Source organism: Paramisgurnus dabryanus, chromosome 21, assembly GCF_030506205.2.
Source record: "Paramisgurnus dabryanus chromosome 21, PD_genome_1.1, whole genome shotgun sequence".
Taxonomy (NCBI): Eukaryota; Metazoa; Chordata; class Actinopteri; order Cypriniformes; family Cobitidae; genus Paramisgurnus; species Paramisgurnus dabryanus.
In genome coordinates, this window is record NC_133357.1 from 21,971,408 (window position 1) to 21,994,987 (window position 23,580).

The 23,580-nt window shown below is 41.1% G+C and overlaps 1 protein-coding gene across 1 annotated transcript in view; it reads left to right on the top strand.

Annotated features, from left to right (window-relative positions):
• The window catches only part of cntn3a.1 (contactin 3a, tandem duplicate 1), a 120,436-nt gene that overhangs the window by 34,731 nt on the left and 62,125 nt on the right, over window positions 1–23,580 (top strand). Inside the window, exon 4 of the mRNA XM_065286252.2 lies at window positions 14,148–14,323. Coding sequence (XP_065142324.1) covers window positions 14,148–14,323 — 176 coding nt within the window. The remainder of the gene's footprint in view (window positions 1–14,147; window positions 14,324–23,580) is intronic.

Here is a 23,580-nt window from a genome sequence, read left to right on the forward strand (position 1 = left end):
ACGGTGGGAGGCGACGTCGTGTCATCCATCTTTTTTTTTTACAGTCTATGGTTCACACACATACCGTAAAGATCCCTGCACTTGGTAGTTTTTTCTTGGCAGTGTCTGAAGTTTGCTTATTATCCATTATTTCTCTCTTCAGAAACCACTTGTGTGCATTTTTGTTTATGATAAGACTATAAAGGAGCATGTTACGCGCCGTTCGAGTATGCTGGTGAATTATCTCAGCTTCAGAGTTGGATACTTGACGAGCTCCCTTCAGTCCAGTTTGCAGACATTTCTCTTTGTGAATGTAAGTGTATTTAAAAAAAAAACGTTTTAAAGAGCTGAACGATATATTTTGTTACAATGACGCACATGCATTTTTGTTTATTATAAACACATATGAGCGTGTGGAATGCTATTCTTTAATGTTGCTGAATGAATGATCTTCACTTAAGCGCAGAGAGTTACAAGCTACCTGATATCTGATTCAGTCCAGTTTGGAGACATATATTGTTGTGAATGTTAATCTGCATGTAAACCCCTTGTTTGAAAGTGCTAAACCATAAATTTATGTTACCATGATACACGCGACCACACTATGACATACCCCTTACGGCATTGTTTCTGCGTCTCATTGACACTAAGGGGTTTCCGGGTATCTTACGGCAATATTACTAGGTCCTCTTTCCGGGAGTGATCCCATAACATTTATAGGACGTGTCTGCGTTCACACAGACCAAACCACCACCAAACACAACAATAAGAAGATCACGCTTATGTTAAGTAGAGGCTCTGCATTAACGCTAATAAGGTTGTAAATAATGTTCAATTTCTTACAAAAAATTACCGTTCAACTTTAACAAGAGGTCAGTATGTCACCAGGAGTTGTGGGGATTACTTTTGTATTGTATATATCTGCTTTTTGAACTCTCAACGTTGCGGAAACTGTTGACTTGCATTGTATGAATGATGTTGTGGCAAAAAGTCTTAGCTTGAATCTTCATTAGAAAAAATACTCAGGAGACAAAGGTTCCAGGTGCCAAACAAAAATTACTTTATTCGCTCGAGCCAACAAAGTGAGACAATCAACACCCCTCAAAGAAGTGCTCAAAGATCATCTGCCCTCCCAACATCTGACTCCATTTTTATACAGTAACATCAAATACTTCTTATCTGAGATGACGTATACTCTTCTAATTGGTCTCGGTCTGCCACAATTAATTTTATTTGTTTGATGTAGCAAAAGTGCAGCTGAATCCTTCCTCATATCTAAAATGATATATTCAGCTTATTGGTTCTCATGGCCTTGGCCTATCTTGCAGAGGTAGCTTATTATTAATATAGTAAAGTACAGCTGGACTGCTCCTCAAATCTTAAAATGACGTACTCTTGTTTGTCGGTTGTTTCGACCTAGTTTCTCATAATAGTCATGGCGAGAACAATCGGGGTATAGTGGCAGGATCGCACCTGGTCTCTTTTAACCCTCTGGGGTCTAAGGGGTTTTTAGGGCCCTGGGGAAGTTTTGACATGCACTGACATTTGTGCTTTTTTCAGTTGCTTAAAAACATATTAATTGCAAAAGTCTCATAACACTGTGTTCATCACGAACTGGGCTACAATATCATATAATCAACATGTATGTACATGTTTGTATTTTTGAGAGAAAAATGTTTATGCGTGGTTTTTGAAAAAGCAAAATTTTTAAGTCACTGATATAAGTCCACAAAACTCATTCTAAACATGTTTTCCCAAGACTTTCCAAACAGGATCTAGTAGTCTAGAGTTTTTTCTTCAAAATGATGTGAAAATCATATGTCCTACTCAATCACATAAAGCAAGATATTGATTTACAATTTCTAAGACACTTTTGCTTGGGAAAGGCTGTATGCGTGGAGGCGGGAAAGCGTCTCGGGTTACGAATGTAACCATTGTTCCCCGAGAAGGGAACGAGACGCTGCGTCGCCGAAGCTACACTATGGGAACGCCCTCTGCGTGATTGCGTCTGAAGCACGTATGTCAAATCAGTCCAATGGTCAAGTGACACGTCATAGGCGGGTGACGTGGGAACCAGGAAGCTATAAAAAGAGCACCCGGCAAGCCAACTTCAGCTAAATTGTGCCGAAGCAAGGCGAGACAGGGATGCAGGGAGTATGGCAGGGAGACGCAGCGTCTCGTTCCCTTCTCGGGGAACAATGGTTACATTCGTAACCCGAGACGTTCCCCTTCGAGGGAACTCGAGCTGCGTCGCCGAAGCTACGCTATGGGAACGATGTACCAAAACACCATACTACCAAATGCCTGTCTGTGTGTAAAAACAGCTTAAGACATGAGCACCTGGGCTCCAGGCGTAGCACCAACATCTAACTCGTAAAACCGAACGAATGTGAGCGGAGAGGACCAGCCTGCCGCATCACAGACATCCTGCATTGAAGCCCCTAGCCACAAGGCCTTGGAGGCTGCCATACCCCGAGTAGAATGAGCCCTGACGGCGATAGGTGAAGGCCGTCCAGTGGTCTCATAAGCCAGAGAGATAGTCTCAACTATCCACTTACTGAGTGTCTGCTTGGTCGCCGGCAGGCCTTTCTTGGGCGAGCCAAAGCACACAAACAGTTGCTCAGACCTCCTCCACAAAGAAGATCTGTGAACGTAGGCATCCAGTGCTCGCACTAGACACATCAAGTTAAGCTTTTCCTGATTCCTATCCCTAAATGGGGGAGGACAGAGGGCCTGAAGTACGACAGGTCGTGGCACATTAGTCGGTACCTTATTCAATTCAATTCAATTTTATTTATATAGCGCTTTTCACAAAAGTCAATTGTTTCAAAGCAGCTTTACATAAATAGAAGCAGTGAAAAGCACAGAAAACGACAGATAGCACAACAGAATACATGATAGCATGAGCAGTTAAATTTGCTGCGGCTATGACTCAATATTATAATTGCACGTATTACTAAAGCAACGTATAGAAGAGGAAGCTAGGTAAAGCCCAAAAAGGCTGCCTCCCCGGGGTGAAAAACCCCCTAGGAGAAAAAAAACCCCGTGCTTTTATCCGAGGAAAAATAAGTCCTAGGAGGGAAAAACCCTTGGGAGAACGGAAATGGAGATTTAGCGGAGATTAAGCGGTTCTGCCGGTGATCGTTGGTCAGGTATCAGCTGGGCATAACGTTGAAGGACGGCCAGTAGATCAGAGGTGTGCCGACTTTCACATCTACCGGGACTGGGTCTGTTTGTCTCGTCCTCGGGTCGAGGACGAGACAGGGAGAGAAAAACAAAATCGTATTAGCGTAGCAGCCGTTCATATGTATTGAAGTGTCACACAGTGATGTGGTTTAACTCAGCTTAGTTCCAGACAGACTAAATATTGCGGCATAATAATATTATCCACAGTTGAGGATTTAGCAAATTGGGGGCCCAATGCGAGGGAATATATGGTAAATAAGGGTCACCTTCCGATCTTTAAGAGAAAATGAAACCTGACGACCCGTTTGACTAAGGCCTAAAGCCCCACTGTCGTCGTTAATGCAGGTTCAGTGGCAAACGGGTCTATATTGTATACCATTTACAGGACCAGGAGAAGACGCCAAAAACATCGCAACCCGACCATACGTGTTAACCCGTTTGACTAAGGCCGGAAGCCCCACTGTCGTCGTTAATGCAGGTTCAGTGGCAAACGGGTCTGTATGGCATACTATTCATAAGACTTACGATAGCGCCAAAATCGCAGCCCGACCATACGTGCCAACCCGTTTGACTAAGGCTGGAGGCCCCACTGTCGTCGTTAATGCAGGTTCAGTGGCAAACGGGTCTGTATGGCATACTATTCACAAGACACACGAAAGCGCGAAAAACGCAACCCGACCATACATACCAACCCGTTTGACTAAGGCTGGAGGCCCCACTGTCGTCGTTAATGCAGGTTCAGTGGCAAACAGGTCTGTATGGCATACTATTCATAAGACTTACGATAGCGCCAAAATTGCAACCCGACCATACGTGCCAACCCGTTTGACTAAGGCTGGAGGCCCCACTGTCGTCGTTAATGCAGGTTCAGTGGCAAACGGGTATGTATGGCATACTATTCACAAGACACACGAAAGCGCGAAAAACGCAACCCGACCATACATACCAACCCGTTTGACTAAGGCTGGAGGCCCCACTGTCGTCGTTAATGCAGGTTCAGTGGCAAACGGGTCTGTATGGCATACTATTCACAAGACACACGAAAGCACCAAAATCGCAACCCGACCATACGTGCCAAACCGTTTGACTAAGGCCGAAAGCCCCACTGTCGTCGTTAATGCAGGTTCAGTGGCAAACGGTGGCAAACTATTTAATGCAATTCATTTTAAGTGTTCATGTAGAAAAGGTTTTTATTTATTTATTTGGTTGGTCTGTGTTATGACCGTGAGTGCTTTGTTCCGTGAAAATAACTATTGCGAGTTAAGAACCTTTACTAGACAAATTATGCGAATGCTTTGTTGAAGAGAAAAGTTTTAAGTCTAGATTTAAAATGATCGACTGTGTCTGATTCTCGGACATCGGTTGGTAAATCATTCCAGAGCTTAGGGGCTAAGTAGGAAAAGGATCTTCCACTTTTAGACACTTTTGATAGTCTAGGGATAATCAATAGGCCAGAATTTTGCGACCGTAGTGTGCGTGATGGATTGTATTCTGATAGTAATTCTCTAAGATATGAGGGTGCTAAGCCATTTAAAGCTTTGTAGGTGATTAATGATATTTTAAATTGGATGCGATATTTAACTGGTAGCCAGTGTAAAGATGCCAGAATTGGGCTTATGTGGTCATACTTCTTAGATCGAGTAAGTACCCTTGCAGAAGCGTTTTGAACTAGCTGAAGCTTGTTGACCTGATTTGAATGGCATCCCCCGAGTAGCGAGTTACAATAGTCTATTCTAGAGGTCATAAAAGCATGAATAAGCTTCTCTGCGTCAGATGTAGACAGTATATGGCGTATTTTTGAGATATTTCTAAGATGGAAGAATGCTGTGCGGCAGACGTTGGCGATATGACTATCAAAGGATAAGTTGCTGTCGAACATCACACCTAAGTTCCTAACCGTGGAAGATGGCACCACAGTACAGCCATCTATGTGCAATTTGTAATCTGACATATTATGTTTGTAGCGATTTGGTTCAATAATAAGTACCTCTGTCTTATTGGAGTTGAGCTTAAGAAAGTTATGTGCCATCCAGTCACTAACATCGCTAATGCAGTCTTTTAGCTTAGAAAACGTGTGTGTTTCGCTGGGATGCGAGGAGATGTAAAGCTGGGTATCATCCGCATAGCAGTGAAAACTTATGTTGTGTTTCCTGATAATGTCTCCTAGGGGTAACATGTATAACGAGAACAGGATAGGACCTAAAACTGATCCCTGCGGTACACCGTATTTAACCAGGGAGTGATATGACTCTTCCTCATTTACATAAACAAAGTGATAGCGATTGGTTAGATATGACCTAAACCAGGCTAGCGCCTGACCACTGATACCAACATAGTTTTCTAGTCTATTGAGTAGGATTCTGTGGTCTATTGTGTCAAATGCTGCACTAAGGTCTAGTAATATAAGAATTGAGATTTCACCACGATCGGATGTTAATAGGAGGTCATTTGTAACTCTAAGCAACGCTGTCTCTGTGCTATGGTGGGGCCTGAATCCTGATTGGAACTTTTCATATGTACTATTATTTGTCAAGAATGTGCGTAACTGGCTTGCCACTACCTTTTCTAATATTTTCGAAAGAAAAGGGAGATTTGAGATTGGTCTAAAGTTATTAAGTTCTCCTTGGTCAAGCTGTGGTTTTTTAATCAGCGGTTTAATAACTGCTAGTTTGAAAGCTGTTGGAACGTATCCTATTTCTAGCGATGAGTTAAAGATATTTAGAACCGGGGTTGACACTACAGGGAATACTTCTTTAAGTACTTTTGTGGGAACGGGGTCTAATATACAGGACGATGATTTGGATGATGTGACTAGTTTAGAGAGCTCATCTATTGTAGTAGGTTTAAATGAATCAAGATGTTCGTATGGTAGTCTAGTGTTAAGTGAACTAATGGGTAGAGTGGTGGCTGCCTGGGTAGCTACGATGTTTTCCCTAATAGCCGAAATTTTGTTAGAAAAGAAGTTCATGAAGTCGTTACTATTGTGTTGAAGTTTACTATTGGTTTCTGTTTGTTCTTTGTTTCTAGTCAGTTTTGCAACTGTGCTAAAGAGGAAACGAGGGTTATTATGATTCTCATTTATAAGCTTGCTAAGATATGTAGATCTGGCGGTTTTAATAGCCTGTCTGTAGTGTTTAACACTCTGTTTCCATGCTGCGCGCCATACTTCTAACTTTGTGCTTCTATAATTTCTTTCCATTTTTCTAGCTGCCTTTTTAAGGGCTGCTGTGTGATGGTCATACCATGGAGCTGGTGGTTTTTCTTTGAATCTCTTTTTTCGAATGGGAGCAACGGCATCCAATGTGTTAGAACAGACATTGTTTAGGTTTTCTATTTCAATATCTAGATCGTCACAGTTATCTGCTACATGTTTCATTTGGGACAGGTCTGGAAGAGTGCTAATAAAGCTATCTTTAGTGGTGGAAATTATTGTTCTGGCTAGTCGGTAGCATGTTGTAGATTGAGTGATCCTATCTAGAAGTACAGTGTATGACACAAGGTAATGGTCAGAAACTGCATCACTCTGAGGTGATATTTCGACGTCATTAATATTGAGTCCGAGTGACAGAATTAAGTCTAATGTGTGATTACGAGTATGCGTTGGCCCTGTCACGTTTTGTCTAATATTGAGAGAATTTAGAACATCTATAAACGCACGTCCTAATGCGTCTTTTGGGTTGTCCACATGGACATTAAAATCACCAACAATAAGAGCTTTATCTACAGTGACTACAAGCTCAGATAGGAAATCTGCTATTTCATTAAGGAAATCTGCATGGTGGCCCGGTGGTCTATAGATTGTCGCTAAAGCAAAAGAAAGCTGTTTGTGGTTACGATCAGTTATTTCCATATTTAACAACATTACTTCAAATGATTTAAATTTTAGCTCAGATTTTTGGTTTACTTTAAACATTGTGTTGTATATTGTAGCTACACCACCCCCTCTCCCCTTTAATCGAGGTTCGTGTTTATAATAATAGTCTTGTGGGGTGGATTCATTTAAACTAATGTAGTCGTCTGCTTTAAGCCAGGTTTCTGTTAAACAGAGTACATCTAAGTTTTGGTCTGTAATTATTTCATTGACAATAGGTTCTTTATTGGTAAGCGATCTAATGTTAAGAAGGCCGAATTTTAAGATTCGAGATTCATCTGTTAATGTATTGTTTTCTAATTTTATTTGAATCAGATTTGTACCAGATGTAACAAGCGGTGCCCTGTATTTATTTGTTCGGGGAACAGATACAGTTGAAATGTGCTGATATTTCGGTAAGATTGACTCGAAGTGCTGGGATATAAGTGGTCTTGACATATCACCTTAGGCACATAGCTGGGCCTTGGGTACAAGAAAGCCTTAACCATCCCCGGGGCAAATTCAAGGCACGTAGGGGAAACCGACAGAAGTGACTGCCAACAGAAGTACTGTCTTAAGTGCCACAAACTTGACTGGAACGGTCTCAATGGGCTCAAACGGAGCCATGGACAGACCTTCCAGCACAACAGCCAGGTCCCAAGCTGGGACCCTGGGTCGGACTACAGGCCTCAGCCTCCGAGTGCCACGAAGGAAGCGAACCACCAGCGGGTCTCTCCCAAGGGATTGCCCGACCAAAGGAACATGGTAAGCCGAGATGGCAGCCACATACACCTTCAGTGTAGAAGGAGATAACCCTGCGGTGAACTTTTCCTGCAGAAACTCCAAGACTGTACCAATTGGGCAGTTCACAGGGTCATGCAGGTGTTTGCTGCACCAGGAAGTAAAAACTCTCCATTTAAAGGCATAAAGCTTCCTCGTGGAGGGAGCTCTGGAGTGAAGAATGGTCTCAGCAGCCTCAGCTGAGAGACCAGATTCTATCAGTCTGGCCCCCTCAGTGGCCAGACCCACAGTTTCCATAACTCTGGGCGGGGGTGAAGAATCGAGCCACCCGCCAGAGAGAGGAGATCCCTCCTGACGGGTATTTCCCAAGGTGAGCCGTCAAGGAGGGACACCAGGTCCGAGAACCATATTCGGTTCGGCCAGAGTGGGGCAACCAACAACAAGCGGACGTTGTTGCGACGAACCCTTTCCAGAACTCCCGGGAGCAGAGCGATCGGGGGAAAAGCGTACAGCCGTAGCCTTGGCCATGGCTGAACCATGGCATCCAGTCCCAGCGGTGCTGGGTGTGTGAGAGAAAACCATAGCGGACAGTGTGTCGTCTCTCTGGACGCAAACAGATCCACTTCCGCCTGGTAAAATCTCGTCCAGATGGACTCCACCACCTGAGGGTGGAGCCTCCACTCCCCAGGCCTCAGCCCCTGTCTCGACAGGACGTCTGCTCCCTGATTCAGACACCCGGGAATGTACACTGCTCTGAGGGACAGCAACTTCCCCTGTGTCCACAGAAGGATATGCCGCGCCAATTTGTACAAAGGGCGTAAACGCAAACCCCCCTGGTGGTTGATGTACGTGACTACCGACGTGTTGTCTGTCCGGACTAACACGTGATGGCCCCGCAGGTGAGGGATGAAACATCTCAGGGCGTAGAACACTGCCATCATCTCTAGGCAATTTATGTGCCAGCTGAGCTGTCTGGCCCCCCATAATCCATGAGCCAGATGGCTCCCCATAGTTGCTCCCCAGCCTGTGAGGGAAGCATCCGTTGTCAGCGTAACTCGACGGAACTGAGCCCCCAACATCAGTCCTTGGGAGAGAAACCATGGTCTCTTCCAAAGATCTAAGGCACGAAGACATCTGCGCGTGACCTTGATCAGACGGAACGGGTTGCCCCTCGGGGAAAACCCTTTGGTTTTGAGCCACCACTGTAGCGGTCTCATGTGAAGCAGCCCAAGGGGTATCACATTGGACGCTGCTGCCATGAGCCCCAACAACCTCTGAATTTGTTTTACAGTGTGTGACTGGCCTAACTTCACTCTGCCTACAGCCAAAAGAATGGATTCTACACGAGCAGGGGACAGATGTGCCTGCATTGTTGTTGAATCCCATATAAGCCAAGAAAAGCTGTCCTCTGTACTGGAGAGAGCATGCTTTTCTTTGCATTTAGCCTTAACCCCAGTTCTCTCATGTGGGTCAGCACAGCATCTCGATGCTGCGCTGCCATACTCTCTGATTGGGCTAAAATTAGCCAATCGTCTATGTAGTTTAAGACACGGATGCCCCGGAGTCGTAATGGAGCCAGCGCTGCATCCATGCACTTTGTAAATGTACGGGGTGACAGAGATAGACCGAAAGGGAGAACCCGATATTGGTAAGCCACGCCCCCGAAGGCGAACCTCAGGAATCTCCTGTGTTGCGGGAGGATAGATATGTGAAAATACGCGTCTTTTAGATCTATCGTCACAAACCAGTCCTCGGATCTGATTTGTGTGACAATCTGCTTTATAGTTAACATCTTGAACTTTAGTTTTGCAACAGATCGGTTCAGATGACGTAGATCTAAAATCGGACGTAACCCCCCGTCTTTCTTTGGAACTATGAAATAGCGGCTGTAAAACCCTGACTCCCTGTTGTGAGGAGGAACACATTCTATGGCTTCCTTGCACAAGAGAGTTTCTACTTCTTGTTCCATTGTTAGAGTCTGCCCAGCACCCACTATGGTAGATAACACGCCGTTGAATTGGGGTGGCTGGTTGCAAAACTGAATTTTGTATCCCTTTTCTATTATTTGCAGAACCCACTGAGACACGTTTGGCAGGAGTTTCCACGCTGCCAAATTTTCAATAAGGGGTACCAGCCTCTCGAGACTGGCTCTTTGTGTACTGCTTAAACTTTTCCCGGTGCCCTGAACCAAACTGGCAGGGTTCAACCTGGGTGATATTAATGCCTCCCTCCTCGGAGAGAGGTGTTGCGTGCCCCGCGCACGAGGCACACAAGAATATGAAGCCACTGTACCCCGAAACACACACTGCGGCGGGGTTAACACACTGGCATCCCGAGGGCATCGAGGAGAGACGGGCACCGTGTTGTGAGGTGACTGCCGGCTCTCCCCGATTGGGGGCTGCCCTCGGAAATATGACACTACGTCCCTCAGGACTTCTTTTTAGCCGACGCCTTCCTCGCCATAATAACAGCCCTCAGGTCTGTTTTCTGCTTGGATGATGTCTGAGTGCGACCGCCCGAACCCCAGTTTTTTTGAGGGGGACCACGAGTGGCAACACTATGCTTTTGCGATGCTCTATATGATGTCGATGGCTGCTCCCGCCCAGCAGCCCTATAATCAAGAGCACGGCGGGGGAGATAGCGTTCGAACGCCGCTGACTGCTTACGAGCCTCCGCAAATCTCTCGACGACAGTATTAACGGCGTCGCCGAAGAGACCGGAGGGCGCAACGGGCGCGTCTAAGAGAAAAGCCCTATCTGAGGTTTTAAGCTCAGACAGATTAAGCCATAAATGGCGTTCCGTGGCTACGAGAGCTCCCATCGATCTACCCACGGCTTTCGCAGTTTCTTTAATCGCCCTGAGTGACACATCAGTGACTCGACGAAGCTCTTTAAATACATCAGACGTACCCCCCGCCTCGGTATCTAAATCTTTAAGCAGTTCTGCTTGGTACGCCTGTAAGACAGCTAGGGTATGCAGTGAAGCCCCAGCCTGCCCTGCAGACTTATAAGCTTTACCCACTAAAGATGAGGTTAACCTAACCAGTTTCGTGGGAAGCGAAGGCGATTTTAATGATGACGCCGCAGCGGGGGAGAGATAGCTCGCAAGCGTCTGCTCCACCCGGGGCATCGTTAAATATCCGTGCTCACCCATCCCCACAATGATGGAATACATGGTGGCGTGAGGGGTATGAACACGGGCTGAATACGGAGCTTTCCATGATCTCGACAGCTCGCTGTGGAGATCAGGAAAGAAAGGCATGTTGCGCCGCGAAGGTTGAGGTTTCTGTTTTAAAAAGCGCTCATCTAACATACTCTGAGGACGCGCGCTCTGTGTCTCCGCCGGCCAGTCTAATTTTAAGCGAGCCACGGCATTAGTGACAACCTCCATCAAATCATTGAACGCGGGGGACGAATGAGAAGGCTCCTCAGCGTCCACCACGTCCACAGACATAATATCGACTTCCTCGGACGACGATAGATGCAAATCTGGGCTCCCGCCCTGGGCGGAAGAAACCGCAGCGCGTGCTTCCGAATCCAGAGACGGGGCACTAGATCCCGCGGGTGAAGGCTGAGAAAGGGGAAGACCCGTCTCAAGCTCGTCCGCGAGATCTAGTTGTGATCCCCACGATCGCAGCTTCCGCTCTGCCTCGGCAGCAGCGGGGCCAGAACCGTGGGGAACACGCGGCTCACCACCCTCCTCGAAGAGTGCGAGCCGCGAGCGCAACGTACGGAGCGGCATCCTTTCACAATGTGCACAACCACCCCTCTCAAGAGATGATCGTGCGTGTTGTGCCCCGAGGCACATAACACAGAGACGATGTGAGTCCTCGCTCGTAATGAAACGAGGACACGGGGAAGCACACTCCTTAAAACTTTGTTTGGACTTAGACATGATAATAACACACTCGCTTGCTGAGGCACAAAGAGCTGAAATTGGCTTGCCGGGTGCTCTTTTTATAGCTTCCTGGTTCCCACGTCACCCGCCTATGACGTGTCACTTGACCATTGGACTGATTTGACATACGTGCTTCAGATGCAATCACGCAGAGGGCGTTCCCATAGCGTAGCTTCGGCGACGCAGCTCGAGTTCCCTCGAAGGGGAACTCCTGAATAATCAGTGATTGACAGCTGAGAGACAAAAGAGTTGAATAATGAGCCACATAATGAGCCTTGTTGGGATATTCAACAGGAATGTAACTTTCTCTGTAGTAAAACCATGATAAGGTTTACTTTTCAATATAATGTAAATACACACACACACACACACACATTATATATATTTCTATTGAAATATTTTCTATTAATTTCACAAGTATAAGTTACCTTTTAAAAACCATAGTAGCCTAATCATGGTAAACATACTGTTTGGCCATCGTAAAATGAACACACTTCAACACAGGGTTAGTGTTTGGTTGGCCAGCGAGAGGTTTACTTTTGTGCAGTCAAAAGCTCAAAAGAACAACTGCCTATCGTTGTCTGGACTCGCCTCTTCATATCTTCTTTATTGTTCTACTGGATAAAAAATATCAATATAGAAAAGGAAATATCGAATGACCTGAGGGCGAGTAAATATTTTTCAATTTTCATTTTTGGCGTAACTATCCCTTTAATAAAAAATACATGCAAAAATGTGACTTTTCTAATTTCTTTCAGCTGATGAATTATAAATTATTATATTATTGGCATTTGAATACTTAAAATAAATAAAAATGTGTGTTTCTAACCGCACTGCTTGGAAATTTTCTTGTCTCAGGAGACAGGCAAACATACTCAATATATTCAGAATATAATATGTCTACAGCACAATCCCAGAATGCCATTCTAATCAACCAATTTATTTCTTTATAAGGAGCATTATTGTTTTTGAGTGACAGGCAGAGCAAACAGTAGACTGTTCATGTATCTTACCCCACATCCAATAAATTCAATTGATTTCTATTCAAATGTAAAGGTCGTAACATGGTCTTGTGTGATGTGGAGACATGGTCTCATGGTGTCTTGTACTGTATGGTGTTGTTGTATGAGCATGGTATTGATTTCCAGTGCATCTATACTCAGACAGGTAATGGATCATATCTTTGTCTATATTAAATCCAGATGACCGGTGTATTATGTGGTACCCTTCACTGTTTGCTTCAGTTTCATCTATACATTGACCCTTATTTGCTGTGGTATACGAAAAGCAGACTCATTTGTTCTGATTTGTTTTTTGCAGTGACAAAGAGGTCTGTTTTTCTCCAATGATTAGGATTTAATAAAAGAAAGGCAGTGATTATGCTACTTGACTGTATTGATTAATTGTGTGATGACGTAAAGGCTGGACTCTTGTAGCAGTGTTTCTGTGTCTCTCTTGTGTATTGTGGCTTTTGATGTGCTAGGGGTGACTGGACTGGGTCATCGATCTGTTAAATTTGCGTCTTTCTGTTTAACAGCCTTTGTAATTGCAGTTTTGTGGCCCAAGTAATGCATAAAGAGTTTGTTTTCCTTATGCGTCAGTTTCAACGCATTTAATTTTCTGCATTCGTAAAATTAGAAATGGTTTGAAAACCCCTTTTGTGTCGTATTTTAGGGAATGGAGAAATGACCTAAGCAATGGGACCTGTATGGGTTTGAGGATAGGCTGAAAGCATAAGAAATGTTAACACAAAGTGGTACTTTTTTAGAAACATTTTCACAAAATGGCTTATAGCTATATTGAATATTAAAATAGCTATATTGTGCAAAATTTAGACAAAAAGCATTTTGACATTTTCTGGTTATAAAACTTTGTGAAGCATGCTTATAGCTCCTGTGATACTGGGAAATTGACTTCATTCATCCCAAACATACAGGCATGGGAGCTATTGGATAAAATTTATGTTAAATAGGAAAAACAGAGGAAAGTTATTTTTCAGAAAAATTCCAATATCATTGGTTTGCTGATGCCAGCTGCTTGATATTTTGTTAACTGTTATGAAATTCATTTTCCATTAAAATATACAAAAGTTTTTTAAAACCTGGGAATTGTATGCAGTCTAACAAGAGTTGTTTTATATTTTAGTTTAGTTTTGTTAATATTTTGAGGTAGCTTTTATTTTTATAAAAAATATATTTTAATATTTTTTTAAACTTATATTGCTAATTTAAGTTAAATGTAATTTTTATTTCAGTTTAAGTTTAGTTTTTATTTTATTTCAGGTAAAAATTTTAGTGCCTTAACATATACATATTTTTTTTTTTGCTAAGGCAATATTTCAAATTATGATTTACATAAAGGCCTATATTTTATTTATTTCCAATTAACAGGTATGTTTTTACCAGTTTTAGTTAGTTAACGCTAATAATTCTGAGAGAGAAACACATTCTCAAGACTTACTTTTTCTTTACTTTTCTCTGTGTGTATTTTCAAGGTGGAAAATGAATGACAGCTTCATTTCTCCTCAACCTGGCTCTCGATACAGCATCTCAGGAGGACACCTGCGAATCAGCCAGCTCAATAAAGAAGAAGATGCTGGTATTTACCAATGTCTGGCATCAAACTCTTTCGGGACCATTCTCAGCAGAGAAGCTAGTCTCCACATTGCTTGTGAGTCACTGTTTTAGTCATTCGTCCTTTCAAATATCACTTCAAAGTGATAAAGCACAGAAAATGGTGTAATGCGAGCTCCAAATGTAGTCAGAGTTAATATAATGCAGAGGGCAGATGGTCAATATTGCATAAAATAAATTATGGCTAAATAAACAAACAAAGAGATAAAAGTTGCATCAAAAGAAATCAAACGTTCTGTGATCTTTTGAGATAAAAAGCTTGATGTACCATAGAGAAGTAGTGTAACTTTCTCAACTCAGAAGGATAATATGTGGGATGTCAATACAACTGTGTGTGTGGCCATTCGTGCCAGTTCCGCCGGACACGTCCCGAACATGTTTTCGGGTGCGTTCTCCGGAAGTCACATTGGTCGACCGCATACGTCATCAAGGTTTAATATTTCGGGTTCAATTTCAGAAAAGCAACCATTACATTTCAAGGTAAGAATGAAACTACAATGATTTTATGTCTTAAAAGAAATAAATCTTAGTTTTCTAATGTATTTTAACTGAAATGTGAGAACCTCGATGACGTATGCGGTCGAGCAACGCGACTTCCGGCGAACGCACCCGAAATCCTGTTCGAGACTTGTCCGGCAGAACTGGCACAAATGGCCACCCTAGTAGCACCTACTGCTCCTAATCTCAGCAAAGAGCAAAGTTAAATATATAGTTTAAAGGGGACATTTCACAAGACTTTTTTAAGATTTAAAATAAATCTTTGGTGTCCCCAGAGTACATATGTAAAGTTCTAGCTCAAAATACCACACAGATAATTTATTATAGCATTGTAAAATGTGCCGTTTTTGGTGTGTCCTTTTAAATGCAAATGAGCTGATCTCTGCACTAAATGGCAGTGCTGTGGTTGGATAGTGCAGATTGAAGGGCGGTATTATCCCTTTCTGACATCACAAGGGGAGCCAAATCATCTATTTATTCACATGCTTGCAGAGAATGGTTTACCAATACTTAGTCACTGGGTTGACATTTTCTAGGTTGATAAAAGCAATGGGGACCCAATTATAGCACTTTAATATGGAAAAAGTCAGATTTTCATGATATGTCCCCTTTAAATAATCCCTGTTTGTTTTATTCAGATGTAGACTTTCCATAAAAACTTTCATAAGAGGATGAAGACCCTTAACAAAATGTTGGGCATGATAGCAAACCTACAGCCAGTGTGTGAAAGCAGAATTTAATTAATGCACTGTTTCTCAATGCATGTGCAAAAAGATTTAGTAAACACCAACCCGCACCTTTTAATAAAAAAAAACTATTTAAATGTAAAGATTTAGCTCAATTTGTAGAGCATTCTGCTAGCATCTGTTTTTAAGAGTGTGATAAAGTGTATACTTTGTACAGTAATGCCCTGTAAGTTACTTTGAATGAAGGCATCAGCCAAATGCAGAAATGAAATGTCAACGTGAATGATTTTAGCGCAAAGTATCTTTGTAATGCTTTACTAAAACTTATTTGCTCTATTCTGCAAAACTTATTTCCGGTGGCTCTCTGGTGGCAAGATGAACTTGGCACTTCTCTATTTGACGTGATGTATAAAACTAAGAGATGTAATGGGTTTTTCATCTTTGTGGTGGCCTGAGAGTAGTTATTCACATCATGACTTTATTATGTGGGCTGTTGGAGACGACAAACCTTAAAATACTGGACTGGTGTTATGCCTGCATTTGAAGTTGAGTCAGAAGAGCTAAATTTATCATAGTGAATAGACTAATAGCACAGATATTAAGAAATGCCAGCTAAGAATATATAGTAAGTTGAGAATGTTGAGTATGATTTCTTTGCAGATGTCTCTTGGTTTATGTGCTGTTATCTAATGCCATGCACACTCTTATAAATATAAATAAAGTGCCACTGTTTCATACTGCCATAGAAAAAAAAAATGTCTCCAACATTTTTGTGAGCAAGGGCTACCACAATGAATAAATCAATTTGGAGGGCTACTTTTTTGAAATAGTGTACACAAAACTTTTTTGTTTACTTGTTGATTTTATTATTATTGTATTTCCATTGATAGAGCAATAACTTCATGGAATAGTGCGCAGATATGTTGAATGTCTTCATCGTTGTTGTGTTGTTGTTTGTTAGACGTATACTTTATGCGATTTAAACTTTATAATTGAGGCTGAGAAAAGAAGATGCTATGTATGTTTGTGTACATTTATGTCTTGTAACATGTTCATAATGTGAGTATAAGCTGTATATTTGCAAGGCATAATCATTTTCGATTCTTTTAAGGCCATACTTATAATGTCATTGCACTCTTAAAAAAGGTGCGATGCCATGAGCCCCTTTCACACCACAGGAACCTTCTCATAGTACCCAAACACCTGTTCAATTTCTCGTTAATGCAATTATCTAATCAACCAATCACATGGCAGTTGCTTCAGTGCATTTAGGGGTGTGGTCCTGGTCAAGACAATCTCCCGAACTCCAAACTGCATGTCAGAATGGGAAAGAAAGGTGATTTAAGCATTTTTGAGCGTGGCATGGTTGTTGGTGCCAGATGGGCCAGTCTGGGTATTTCACAATCTGCTCAGTTACTGGAATTTTCACGCACAACCATTTCTAGGGTTTACAAAGAATGGTTTGAAAAGGGAAAAACATCCAGTATGTGGCAGTCCTGTGGGTGAAAATGCCTTGTTGATGCTAGAGGTCAGAGGAGAATGGGCCGACTGATTCAAGCTGATAGAAGAGCAACTTTAATTGAATTAACCACTCGTTACAACCGAGGTATGCAGCAAAGCATTTGTGAAGCCACAACACGCACAACCTTGTTGCGGATGGCCTACAACAGCAGAAGACCCCACCGGGTACAACACATCTCCACTACAAATAGAAAAAGAGGCTACAATTTGCAAAATCTCACCAAAATTGGACAGTTGAAGACTGGAAACATGTGGCCTGGTCTGATGAGTCTCGATTTCTGTTGAGACATTCAGATGGTAGAGTTAGAATTTTGCGTAAACAGAATGAGAACATAGATCCATCATGCCTTGTTACCACTGTGCAGGCTACTGGTGGTGGTGTAATGGTGTGGGGGATGTTTTCTTGGCACACTTTAGGCCCCTTAGTGCCAATTGGGCATCGTTTAAATGCTACGGCCTACCTGAGCATTGTTTCTGACCATGTCCATCCCTTTATGACCACCATGTACCCATCATCTGATGTCACAAAGCTCGAATCATTTCAAATTGGTTTCTTGAACATGATAATGAGTTCACTGTACTAAAATGGCCCCCCCAGTCACCAGATCTCAACCCAGCAGAGCATCTTTGGGATGTGGTGGAACAGGAGCTTTGTGCCCTGGATGTGCATCCCACAAATCTCCATCAATATGGGCAAACATTTCTAAAGAATGCTTTCAGCACCTTGTTGAATCAATGCCACATAGAATTAAAGCAGTTCTGAAGGTGAAAGAGGGTCAAACACAGTATTAGTATGGTTTTCCAAATAATCCTTTAGGTGAGTGTATATAACTGGGGAGATATGGCTTATCTTTACTTGATTAGAGTTTTTTACAGACACATGGACCCCCACCCAGACTCTCATAGATCCCCAGTATGAAAATGTAGATGTTAAAATACTATATTTTTTATCTTTTTTAAAGATTGCAGATACAGATTACTGTGTAAAAACCCTGGTATTTGCTGAATTTCCATATATACATTGAGTGTAATATTTATACTAGATGTAGCTTTAGATGTTACTTGGATTAGATATCTTTAGCACTCTTAGTCACTTGGAATAGCGCGGCATTAATCCTTTTTTCTGTTATTACCATATCATGTTGATCTCTTGTGCTTTTCTGCTTCAGTTGATTTGACATCTGTATCTTGTATCTATGGTTGCCAGCAAGCTTTAATAGCAAAAACGTTGATGATTCCTTGGTGCATTTGCTTAATGATAAGAGACACATGTGTGCATTTGCGTTCCACCACAATTTATTTTATTATTTGTTTTAAAAGCAATGAAAAGACCCACATGTGCATTTGCGTTTCACCAAAATTTATTTTATAATTATTTGTTTTAAAAGCAATGATAAGAGACACATGAGTGCATTTGCGTTTCACCAAAATTTATTTTATTTATTTATTTTATTTATTTATTCATGCATTTGGCAGACGCTTTTATCCAAAGCGTCTTACAGTGCATTACAAGCTATACATGTTTTTATCAGTATTTTATAGTTATTTGTTTTAAAAGCACAGACATGCTTTAACTGCAGAGATTTTCCTCCAAAATACGAAAGCATTTTCAAATCAAACACCTCACTTGTGTTGAATTGTGGGATTGACAGTGGTGCAAAGAAATGTTGCATCCGAAAACACTTTCCATTCACTTCTTCACTTTTTACAGTATAGAAAATGACATTTAAGTGCACTATACTGTACACTATACTTTTTTGAAGCCAACAGTAACGCCTACTGTTGCCTACTAATGCCTGCTGTCGCCATCTTGGCTGCGCATCACTCGCAGATAACCGAAAATGGTAAAGGGGTGAAGCTGAGGCGGCTGGTTGCTGAAACCACACCCGTCTAACTCAACGGTAGGGACAGCAATGGCAGTTCACCCATCACTAACGTGGCCACGCCCTTAATTATGCAAAACATAAAAAAATTTACCCCTTCACAGTTGTCATGAAGGGCAAAATTAGCTAAATAGACCAAAAACACATTTTGTACCAGGCTGTAAACATATCATTTTCTACTGTAAAGTTGGATATTTTAACATGGGGACCTTTAGTGGCTCTTGATTTGAGCAATATACATTTTTCTGTAGTTCTCTTTATACGTGTTGTGAGAGAATCTGATGAGCTGTCCGCTTTAATTCATATCATTAACTCTATATATACTGTATATGTTATTGTTTGGGGACAGCAGAGGACAATCTGAGGACTAAGGGTACTTTAGGGAATACCTTAGTGTACAGATATGGATTCCTTCAAAATAATGTTTGCAAGCTTAACCTTCAGTCTGACTTCAAGAACACAATTGAATTTAATTTGAAAGGGTGTTGACCTGAGTGACATTTTGCTTACGTTGCTCTTTGATAACAAACTTTGTTTTTGAGTGGATAATGTGTGGATAATTCATCACAAAACATTGCTTTCAAAAAGTGTGCTCACATGTTCAACAATTTTATTTTGGCACTGTTTGTGCATGTTTAAACTAGTTTGCACACGATTAACATTAAGGGCCCTATTTTAATGATTAAAGCGCATTGTCTGAAGCGCACGGTCTAAATGGGCGTGTCCGATGCCACTTTTGCTAATTTAACGACTGGAAAAATGTTTTGTGCGCTGAGCGTACGGTCGAAAAGGGTTGTACATATTTTCCTAATGAGTAATGGGTGTGTATTGGGTGTAACGTGCAATAAATCAATGAGATCACTCATTCCCTTTTAAAAGCCAGTTGTGCTGGCGCTGTGTCTAATCCCTATTTAGATTATGGACTTTGTAAACTGAAAAACTAAGCGGAGGAAGAAGACCACCAGTTTAAGAATAATGATAAAAAATGTGTTGTTTTTATTTTTATTGAAATTTGAATGGTTTGGATTAAAACCTTTACAAGCATTTTTCTTTCAATCATAGAAGTACAAATAGCAGGCTTTTAATTGCTGTCAATGTATTGATATCCTACATAATCATTTTAATCTCATAAAATAATTTGCAAATATGCAAGAAAAGGTTTGTACTCTAAAAATTCAAATAAGAGATAAAGAATCCAGCATTTGGACAGCGCAATGCGATTTTTTTAAAGCATTACTTAAAATGTTTCTCATCTCACCATATCCACAGGAACAGTGTCATCATGTACCATAAATCCGTAAGATAGCATTTTAAAACATTTAAAAACAGATGCATTTGTTTAAAGCAAAGCATTTATTTACTTACCAGGCTGCAGGTGAAGCAGCTCTTTGTGCCTTCTAACGTCTCCTAATCGGTCCTCATTTATGTCCAAGAGACTCAATAATAATCTTTTACATTTAATCCTTTAATCTTTCATATTTAAAAGTGTTTTTGTGCTGCTGCGCATTCATGTATGTGATAAGCAAACCCGAGTTGTCGTCCCGTTTATAGGCACATATTACTACTGCGCTCTTTAAATAACAAAAAAACATATTGTGCCATAGTCTATTTTAGTTGCCTCAAAATAGCAACACGCCAACAATGCGCCTGAACACACCTCGTTTTCAGCCCAGAATGCCCATGGGCGCAAAAGGGAGCGCAAATGCATTTGCTATTTAAATAACGTGGCGCTAAATGTGAAAAAGATAATTGCGCAGGGTGGAAACTAGCAAAAGACACTTGCGCCGTGCATTGCGCTGCATTGCGCCGGGTGTAAGATAGAGCCCTAAATGTGAAAAGGGGTCTTTGCAGCAATACCATAGAAGAAACTTTTTCCACCGTAAAAATAATCTTTTGTGTAACAGAAAGTTTCTGTGGATGTTAAAGGTTTATTTATGGGACCATAAAGTGGTTTGCACTGCACACTCCTGTTGCTTCTTTTTATTATGGTGCGTTAATCTTTGTAGTTGCTTTATACATATGAGATGATAAAAAAAATCTGGATATTTTATTTTACATCTTACATCAGGAGGACATAACACAAACATTTCGGCTTAATCCTTTCTTCTGTATGTTAAACCATTTAGATTCTACACCCACTTTTTTAAAAACATCAATTATGTTGATGTCATCATTCATCAATCAACTCAATTATACACACAAGTGCGTTCTAATTAACACTCTGGGGTCGACGGCGGCGCGGGCGCCGCAAACTCTTTATTTTTCAATCACTCCGCAAAGAGACTTAAATTACTCTGCTGATTTTTGACATACAGATATGGTTTATACATCATTTAAAACGTTAAAGTGTCTAGTTTTTTTCCGTCCACTCCCAATAAAAACAGAATGTTGTGCTTTTCGCAAAATTAAGAAAATAAACATGATGCACGTTCTGTTCTCTATCCCTCAGTGAAGTCCTTTCAGAAACGCGTCAAAAAAATTAACTGTAACTTAACGAATACTTGTCGTAGAAACAAAAGATAAATGTCTACATAATGCTTGGAATGTCTCCTTTTAAATGATGTAAGTGATATTGAAAACAGATATTGTCATTCGGTGTAAACTGTATGAGAAGGAGGAGAAGTACCGTATTTCGCCAGTTACCTCATTATCTGTAATGAGATCGGATCGCCACACCCCCGCGCCATTGAAGTGAACGAGCAGAAACATCCATATGCATGACTCGTGCCTCCTGCAGTCAATGGATATGCAATCCTCAATCCAGTCTCTCCATTCCTTGTATTTCCATCCGATTGCACCAAACATGACATCTAAATCCTTATTTCCTTGCGTATATGTGTCAGTATCTCCAGACGCAAGTGTTTTCTTTGTTCTTCCGTCAAACAGTTCACGCGAATGGAACGCACATACACAAACAGACGCGCTTTTTGGTATTCTTATAAAATACGCGATTGCAAACAGTACAATGTTTATTTAGTTGCGTCTAAGCGCATATCTCCGCACAGCAAGTTTATTAAACACAGGATCACTCGCATGTGCACACATTCACTGCTTTCATGATCAACACGTGAGGTAATGGCGGCGGCTGTAAACAAACATTGATAAGTTTACCACGCGTGTCCCTTGTTGTGTTTCTAATCATTACAAAAACACAAATAAGAGTCCAGACAACGATAGGCAGTTGTTCTTTTGAGCTTTTTACTGCACAAAAGTAAACCTCTCGCTGGCCAACCAAACACTAACCCTGTGTTGAAGTGTGTTCACTTTACGATGGCCAAACAGTACCTTTACCATGATTAGGCTACTATGGTTTTTAAAAGGTAACTTATACTTGTGAAATTAATAGAAAATATTTCAATAGAAATATATATAATATAATGTGTGTGTGTTTGTGTGTGTATTTACATTATATTGAAAAGTAAACCTTACCATGGTTTTACTACAGAGAAAGTTACATTCCTGTTGAACATCCCCACAAGGCTCATTATGTGGCTCATTATTCAACTCTTTTGTCTCTCAGCTGTCAATCACTGATTATTCAGGAGCTTTCCCGCCTCCACGCATACAGCCTTTCCCAAGCAAAAGTGTCTTAGAAATTGTAAATCAATATCTTGCTTTATGTGATTGAGTAGGACATATGATTTTCACATCATTTTGAAGAAAAAACTCTAGACTACTAGATCCTGTTTTGAAAAGTCTTGGGAAAACATAATTAGAATGAGTTTTGTGGAGTTATATCAGTGACTTAAAAATTTTGCTTTTTCAAAAACCATGCATAAACATTTTTCTCTCAAAAATACAAACATGTATATACATGTTGATTATATAATATTGTAGCCCAGTTTGTGCTGAACACAGTGTTATGAGACTTTTGCAATTAATCCTACATAATCATTGTAATCTCATAAAATAATTTGCAAATATGCAAGAAAAGGTTTGTACTCTAAAAATACAAATAAGAGATAAAGAATCCAGCATTTGGACAGCGCAATGCGATTTTTTTAAAGCATTACTTAAAATGTTTCTCATCTCACCATATCCACAGGAACAGTGTCATCATGTACCATAAATCCGTAAGATAGCATTTTAAAACATTTAAAAACAGATGCATTTGTTTAAAGCAAAGCATTTATTTACTTACCAGGCTGCAGGTGAAGCAGCTCTTTGTGCCTTCTAACGTCTCCTAATCGGTCCTCATTTATGTCCAAGAGACTCAATAATAATCTTTTACATTTAATCCTTTAATCTTTCATATTTAAAAGTGTTTTTGTGCTGCTGCGCATTCATGTATGTGATAAGCAAACCCGAGTTGTCGTCCCGTTTATAGGCACATATTACTACTGCGCTCTTTAAATAACAAAAAAACATATTGTGCCATAGTCTATTTTAGTTGCCTCAAAATAGCAACACGCCAACAATGCGCCTGAACACACCTCGTTTTCAGCCCAGAATGCCCATGGGCGCAAAAGGGAGCGCAAATGCATTTGCTATTTAAATAACGTGGCGCTAAATGTGAAAAAGATAATTGCGCAGGGTGGAAACTAGCAAAAGACACTTGCGCCGTGCATTGCGCTGCATTGCGCCGGGTGTAAGATAGAGCCCTAAATGTGAAAAGGGGTCTTTGCAGCAATACCATAGAAGAAACTTTTTCCACCGTAAAAATAATCTTTTGTGTAACAGAAAGTTTCTGTGGATGTTAAAGGTTT